Source organism: Arachis hypogaea, chromosome 17 (genome assembly GCF_003086295.3).
Source record: "Arachis hypogaea cultivar Tifrunner chromosome 17, arahy.Tifrunner.gnm2.J5K5, whole genome shotgun sequence".
NCBI classification, from domain to species: domain Eukaryota; kingdom Viridiplantae; phylum Streptophyta; class Magnoliopsida; order Fabales; family Fabaceae; genus Arachis; species Arachis hypogaea.
In genome coordinates, this window is record NC_092052.1 from 49572152 (window position 1) to 49580203 (window position 8052).

At 33.2% G+C, this 8052-nt stretch overlaps 1 protein-coding gene across 5 annotated transcripts; it reads right to left on the minus strand.

Annotated features, from left to right (window-relative positions):
* Nucleotides 1–1624: 1624 nt before the first annotated feature.
* LOC112766994 (uncharacterized) lies at nucleotides 1625–6168 on the minus strand. 5 transcript variants are annotated; one of them, XR_011875247.1, is made up of 7 exons: nucleotides 5610–6160; nucleotides 4645–4737; nucleotides 4402–4450; nucleotides 3623–3676; nucleotides 3436–3544; nucleotides 2904–2966; nucleotides 1625–2123 (listed from the first exon to the last, which is right to left on the minus strand). XR_011875247.1 is itself a non-coding variant. In XM_025812880.3 (2 exons), the coding sequence occupies exons 1-2, from the start codon at nucleotides 6132–6134 to the stop codon at nucleotides 4403–4405; spliced, it is 549 nt and encodes a 182-aa protein (XP_025668665.1). In that variant the 5' UTR covers nucleotides 6135–6168; the 3' UTR covers nucleotides 3899–4402. The 5 variants fall into 5 exon arrangements, 1 of the variants encoding a protein (XP_025668665.1); XR_011875246.1 differs by lacking the exon at nucleotides 4645–4737 and having other exon boundaries at nucleotides 1629–2123; nucleotides 5610–6158; XR_011875245.1 differs by lacking the exon at nucleotides 4645–4737 and having other exon boundaries at nucleotides 1650–2146; nucleotides 5634–6168.
* Between the last annotated feature and the right edge of the window lie 1884 nt (nucleotides 6169–8052).

Below are 8052 nucleotides of genomic sequence, written 5' to 3' on the forward strand. Positions count from 1 at the left end.
ACAACTCCTTAGTAAACTTATTTGAATTTTCACATCCTAATACAAATAGAAACATCGTTAGCATTTCTATAGCACTTATCTCTTTAAGGCACATGAACCATTGTTTTCAAATCATACCATAGTCTTTTGAAACATTTTTTTCAACTTAAATATGTTGCAACAACGGTTATCATTCTCTTCTAATATCTCTTTAAATCATTTGTTTTTTATTTGTGTAAAAGTAATGCATGGCCTTTTATAGATATATTTATCATAATATTGTATGACCAAACATGTTGTAAATGTTAAAAACCCAGATCAAATTCTGCCTTTTTATCATAATCAATTTTCGTATTTCAATGCATTGTATAATAATTATATTAAAAGAGCGAATATAAAGATTAACAAAAAGTACAATAATATATCAAGAAATGAAAGTATTTTAATTTTTATTGGCAACAAAAAAGAACAAATAAACAATTACAAAGAATTCGTTGTCTATAAAATGGATATAATAAAATTTTTAAAAAATTTTGTAAACAAATTGTTCTCTTTATCTTGATCATTCTTTTCATTCATTAATTACGTAAGTTTCACTTCTTTATGCTTTATGTAAATTTCGGTTAATTAATGAATAATTAATTAATAAATTAATTATGAGTCAAAGAGGTTTAAAAATTAAAATTATAATTTAAAAAAGTAAAAATAATTAGATACAAATTAAAATATTAATTTTAAGGGTTCTGACCTAAAATTGGACCAACGAGTTAAAACGAGTGAATTGGACTCATGTTAGGTCCAGAGCCCAAGTTGGGTCAAGGCCCACTCATAACCCTCTTCACTTAGCCATTTCAGCATAAAATCACACTCATTTGTCCTAGAAAAAGAGAGAGACATGATCTTGAAGAGGAGAGAGAGAGAGAATCATTATTACTATTTACATCTAACTTCTATCACTCATGACTTTTGATCCGTAACTCTAATTGACGAGCCGTTTGTGGTTACACATTTGTCTCAGAATTCTCTTCGATTCTATCTAAACAAAGTGTAAGAAACTTTGAATTCTCTCCCTACACTACAAGAAAAACACCCATTCAGGTACACTTGAAAAGTGTAGCCAAAAGTGAAAAAAAATGATGCCTTAGGCTACGGCTACGCTTTTTGGGCTACAGCTACGCTTTTAGGAGTGATTCCTATTCGGCCGTTGCCTATTCTCAAAGGCTACGCTTTTCTGCACCAAGGACTACGCTTTTGGCGTTTGAGAATAGGGTACGCTTTTCAAGTGATGCTGTCCAGGACCAAAGGCTACGCTTTTCAGCTTTCATTTTTCCAGAATAGGCTACGCTTTTCAACGCTACTGCATCACCTGTAAAGCGTAGCCACATTGTATACCATAACTACTTTTTATAAGCGTAGCATTGGGTCCCTCTTTTTTTTATATATATATACTATAGCTACTGTATATAAGCGTAGCCTTAGGTCCCTTATTTTTTTTTTATTTTCTGTATATATATAATTTTCTAATAATTATTAATACAACATAATAATTAGTAATATGATTACATGTATAATAATTCTGCATTTTTATTTAAATGAGTTAAATATTATAAAATAAAAATAAATACATAATTATACTAAATAATTTCTTTAAATAATAAAAATTATCTCTAACCAAAATATATTTACAATAATGATAAAAAAAAAGGTTTTGCATAAGCAATAAATTTCACTATGAATGCTGATGTACCAGGGGCATAACCAATATATTATATACAAATGGGTCTGTTTATATTTTACAAAATCAGAAAGAAAAAAAAAGTTACAAAATTTGGATGGAAAAATGAAGAGAATTATCCACAACTCAAAAATATATGCACTTGTCTGACCACACAAACTATGGCATATTCATGAGATTAGCACCAGAAAAATGACTTGTGATGAAAACCATGGTTAACCATGGTCCATATGTTTGAATAAAACCCATCAGATCTTTCAAGTAGATCCACGTGAAGGAAATCACTCGAACATATAACTTTGTCAGCATGAAAACATGATGTATATCGAGCAAAGATGAAGTCTGCATTCACCTTCATATATCTTCCATCATTGCAAAGTTTTTCTCTTCCAATAAATCTTGAATGAGTCTACAATGGACAGATACAAGAAACTATTTTGTTCATGAGAATGCACATTGTGAGGGAACAAGTAAAAGAGAATCTGTAATATTGGAAAAAGAACTAAAGCAGAATGTACAAGTCAAGAAAGTGAACCTTTTTATAAAATGGCAAAAGATTTATGAACCGCAAAAATATGTGGCACTCTTCAAATGAGAAATCAAATATGAGGAAAAATAATTAAAAAATAAATAAAAATAGCCTTAGGCGTTTGAGCATATTATCATACAAGACAATAAAAAATTAAGACACTCTTTAGGTTTTTCCTTTTCTTTTTTCATTTTTTTTAAAAAATTGTATTTGTTTTACAGAAAAGTAGAGCGTAGAGTAGAAGAAATTACCATAATGACAAACATAATTCATGAATGCATTTTTATTTTTGCTGCTTATCTTCCACAGATAAATAATGGTGCCCCATATGTGCTTTTGTTTCTACTTTCTACTACTGTTGTTTACTCAAACTGTTATATAATTAACCTTTTTTCACTCAAAATAATGGTTTCAGTTGTTCAGAATTGAATATGCCTTCCAAGAAAAAGGATATAAAAAATATCAAATATAACAAAGCCACTACAATGTTTATGAAAAGATAAATTAACTATCCAACAAGCAGTTCCCAAATGTAGGGTGTAACTGCAGTGCACACATAATAGGCATGAATCATAGTTATATCATATATGCTATATTAGTTATAATTTAGTGTACAAACTAACATGCTATAGTTTCAACAGTAATCTAGATTATATATACCTGCAGTGTGGTGCTGCATGCTTTTCACAGCCAAACATCATGTCTGAATAAGTCAAAAAACACCTGTAAAATCTCATCAGAAGAATGCAACTAAGTGAACCTTTGCTAGAATGGAATTAAAAAGATGCCAAATACATGTCTAAATGACTCCCTTTACAAAAGGAAAACTGCAATGACAGCGGAGAAAGGCAATGATTACTGGCTTATTGCTGTGTGTGCTTAAAAAAGTCCTCTCTGATTTGCATGTTTAATTCCAAGCATGTTATAAAAATCATTTAACAATAATGTAGAACCAAAGATATGAGGAAAATGACGGCACTAATTGCTGAGACATTGGAACTATTCTCCTGTTAGGAGTCTAATAGCAAGGCCATTTGGCTAGCCTTGTCAGTGTCAGTGTTATTGCTTTTGTCACCTCATATTATATATATAACAAAATGATTAAGGATTCTATTTTTCATCATCTATTACATTTTTACCATTTATTTTAACACCGTTGCTGTTGCAATCATGTCAATGAATCCAAGCGTACCTTAGAACTTCTTAACAGAGTAAGCAGGACAAGCGTCCATTCTTTAAGCTTGACAGAGCACATGTGAGCAAGGAGAAAGTAAGTATCCAATTGTCTCTGTAATTTGAAGCTGATAACATAAAATAATGTCATTAGTGAGCAGCAAAGAAAATATTAGAATATATCTACCTAAGCTTCAGCACTTAACTGTCGAAATTATTGCACCAGGATATAAATTGGCTTCAACACTTCAGTTAATTATCTGCATTAACCCTTAAATAAATTTATTATCTCCAAAAATTGGACAAATTTTAACTCTCAGTAAATTATCATAGAAAAATAAAACTATTCCAACATCACCTATGAGACTATAGCAACCAAGATCATCAAGGTTTGGGTTGGTTATACAAGAGAATTAAGAAGAAGAAGGAGAAATGGAAAATGGAAAATGGAAATTACGAGTTACTAAAATCACTAAACCATATAAAGAGATAAGGGATGTTACTAACACCAAATTGAAAGCTTTCAGTTCATACTTAAAACACAGATCTAATTTCTGATACTCACTGTAGTAGGCATAACCCTTCCCTTTTCTTTATGAAAAGGATTATACACAATTACTCATACAATTCATAACAACAGTTTCAAAAATCAAATAAAAAAGAAAACTCGCAAAATCCTCAACATGCCAAGAAGCAGGCACAACAAAAATTAGTTGGGCAAGCTAAGACTGGAGCTCCATGAGATCCCAAACCACACAAATGAAAAGGCGGTGTGAAAAAAAGGGGAAAATAGTGGGAAAAATACAAAAACAGAAAGAAGAAAGCAAAGTAAGGAAGTAGCATGGAAGTCTTCAAATACATGTAAGAACTAGAAAAGGAAAAATTAAGGGGAAAAAAATTAAGCTTTGCCATCAATCTTAATCCTCTCTTGTTCTTCTCACAGGAGCCTGACAGAATCACCAAGAGCACCGGCTTTGCCACCAACCTTAATCCTCTCTTGAAGGAACTTTTCCTGAACTTTTTTTGGATGCAACCTGATAAAACCAATTAAATTAAGCTTAGGATAAAACCATAAAGAATAATTAGGCAAAAATATGATTTATAAAACATGTTTTGATGACTCTTTATGATTAATACATATTATTTATTCATACATGTTTTGGTGACTCTTTATAATTAGGAAAAATAAATAAAATTAATGCATGTTTTGAGTGTAGTAATTAACTACCACTTTTCAACAAAAAACCAGCAACTTCAGCTAATTCCTTTGTCTCTTTCATGTTAAAAGCCTTAGTCAGCTCCAAAATATCTCTAAATCAGACTGATTAAGCATGAAAAAGGCAAGTATCAATAGATTATAAACCATGGCAATTTGTCAAAACATTGAATATCAAAAAGGAAATGGGATTCACAAGTTATAATGCAGTCAGGACATAAAATAAAATAAAAAAATCAACATAAAACTTAATTAATTTTCTCCAAAAAGTGCTACAACCTTTGCCAATTATATATCACTACAGATAACTCAATTAGGTTAATAATGTGATTAAGTGTGCTTATGTGGAGAGATTTATTATCAAATATTAATTTAAAATACTCGTTACACAAAATCAACGCTCAGATTTGTAATGAACCTTTTTTCTATGCATCATCAATGAATTCTTTGTAGCAATGTAATAAACCATAAGTCCTAAAAGAACACACAGGGAATGATTGAGGACAAGAATCAAAATTAAATCTCAAGACAACTGTAATTAAACTGCGTGCAAATAATAATTAGAATATTTTGACAGAATTTGAATTTATTTCAAGGACTAAACTAGCTAAATTTAGAGTGCAAAATCTTAAGCCCTCAACTAGCCAGGGGAAAAAAAACTATGGCAATTACATGGATTCAATCAGCAAAATATAGCAAAATCAATAAACCCTGATGAAGCAATATACAAAATCATAAAGCAAAATGTAAAATCAAAAAGCAAATTCTAACAAAGGAAGAAAGATTTAATACTATTCAGATTTAACATATAATTTTCAGTACATGTCCTCTAATTATTGCTTTTCTCTTAATCAATACTATTCAGATTTAGAATCAATATGTCATCATTCTCTGTTATTCAGATTCACAACACCAACAATTAAATCACAATAACATAATAAAAACATGAAAAAAACAATAACAGACGGAATTCGTACTCAGATGCAGGACAGAACTCAAACCAAGATGAGGGAGAGGGAGCAGTGGAGCACAGGCGACGGAACTGGAACAAACAACAGCAGTGGAATAGAGGCGACGCAACGCAATGATAAAGAGAAGTTGCAACGGCGCTGGAGCAGTAGGAACGGGGACGGCGGCTGGACCAGATTCGACGGCGGCGACATAGCTTGATAAAGAGAACAGCGGCTAAGGTTTTTCTTTGAGAGGGAGAGAACTTCTTCAATGTCTCGGTGAGTGGTGAGCGACGAAGATGAGGAGCGGCGATGGTGAGTGGTGAGCGAAGGTGAAGAAGATGAGGAGCGGCGCGGTGAGTGGTGAGCGAAGGTGAGAAGACGAAGGAGAAGGGCGACGGTGAATGGGGGTGAGCAAATGTGAAGACGAAGGAGAAGGGCGACGGCGAGTGGTGGTGGCGTGAAAACGGCGTGAAGCAGAGAAGGAGCTGAGCAAGGCGCGTGTTTTTGGAGGAGAAGAACGAGGGTTTCTACAAAGAAAACAAAATTCATTTAAGTATAGGTGAGTATCTTAGGCATCACTTTTGAAGCGCACCCAAAACTTAGTAAATAGGCTACCCTCAAAAAACGCTCTCTTTGGTACAAAAAATGTACCCATAAATATCAACATATGGCTACGCTTTATAAGTGATTTCTATAATACCTAAGGCTACACTTTTTAAATGATGCCAGAATTGTGTTTCCTTTTCTCTAAAAAAAAGGCAACACTGAGAAAAGCATAGCCTATTCATAGAATAGGCTACGCTTTTCAAATGTAGCTTAAAAAAAGTGTGACTGAATGGGTATTTTTCTTGTAGTGCTAGTTCTCATTTTTCATCAATTTTGCATTTTAGCTATATGGTGTTGAAAAAATTATAATTTTGGTTCTTTAGGGGTGTTCTAGCATAGATTCCAAGTGGGGTCCATTCCAAACTCGAGTGGCTTAAGGTAGGGAATCTCGAATCCCCAATTTTGACAATATATGCAAAAATCTAGGTTGAATTATGTAAAATTATGTGATTAGATGGCATAGAGTTTGATTGGATTGGATTTGAGGTGAAAGGGAACTAGCCCAGTGCAATTTAGTATGGAATTAGATTCAAGGATAGCCTTAGTGTGGCTTGGAGGAAATCAAAGTGTTGGAGAAACCACCATCTAAAAGGTACAGATTTTAGTTTTGAGTAGACATGTTATAAGATTATGTGAATGCCTAAGTTAATTGTCCTTAAGATAGGATTGAATAAAATTTGGTTGATGTTGTGTTGATTAGTTGTGATTTTTGGTGAATTTAGTTGATTATGTGAAGTTGGTGTTTGATGAATGATATTGAATATGTATAATTGATTTGATATGATATGATTATCTATAATGACAATTGGTGTGGAAATTGGGCCTGAAGCCAAGATAGCATGAGATCCCCTATAAGGTAAGTCACCATAAGTGTTGGATTGCCATGATTGAATTGATTATTGAAACCATGAGAAGTTGGTTGTGTGATTGAAATGTAATATGGTTATTGAAAGGAAACTTATGGAATTGGAATGAGTATGTTGGAGCTTACTTGATTAGGTTTGAAATGGATATAAGGAGGTGAATGAGTGTTGAAGTGCATACATGAGACTTTGGAATAGTTTGAAGAGGAATAGAATTGAGTTTTGGTGAAACTTGGTAATTCGGTGAATTTGGTAAAAACCAGTTTTTGACCAATTTCGGCGCGCCATAACTTGGTGTTCGGAGCTTGGATTTATGTCAAACTTAGCTTAAATTGAAGCTAGTTAAATAATATTTAAAATGGTTTAAGATTGGAAGAAATCGGAATTTTATATAGGAAGTTATGAATGAATGAAAAACGGTCTAAAAATTTGTATTCTGTGATTATGTAGAAAACCAAAAATTCGGGTATGCGTGCCCACACACCGTATGGTGCCTACGGACGGAACAAAGGCAAGGGAAGTGCTCGTGCATACGCACGAGTATGTACATATGCACGACAAGGGAATTTCGCAAGTTGTGCGTATGCACGATAGTGTGCACACGGACAAGCTGGAATTGCATTCGGGTGCATGCGTACACACAGTAGTATGATTAACTGTTTGACCTTCCCGACAAGCTTGTAAACTTCAGTAACCCTTAATTAAGGTCCGGCAACTTGTTTTCAGGCTTGGAAATGAGTGAAAACTTATGGATTGGATTAGATTGACATTTTGGATGAGATTGTAGACTTAAGCTAATGAGTTTACTGGTGCACAAAATTGTGATCACACTTTTCACAACTCCGCACAACTAACCAGCAAGTGCACTGGGTCGTCCAAGTAATACCTTATGTGAGTAAGGGTCGATCCCATGGAGATTGTCGGCTTGAAGCAAGCTATGGTCATTGATAAACCACTATTTCATGGTTTATCTTGTGCTCAATTGAGTAGTTTTTATC

Excerpts from the sequence above, each read along its gene's own strand:
- LOC112766994 (XM_025812880.3), bottom strand. The coding sequence starts at position 6,134 with ATGAATTTTGTTTTCTTTGTAGAAACCCTCGTTCTTCTCCTCCAAAAA. Across the intron at positions 4,451-5,633 it reads GCTCCCTCTCCCTCATCTTG|GTTGCATCCAAAAAAAGTTC; the intron begins GTTTGAGTTCTG and ends TGGTTTTATCAG.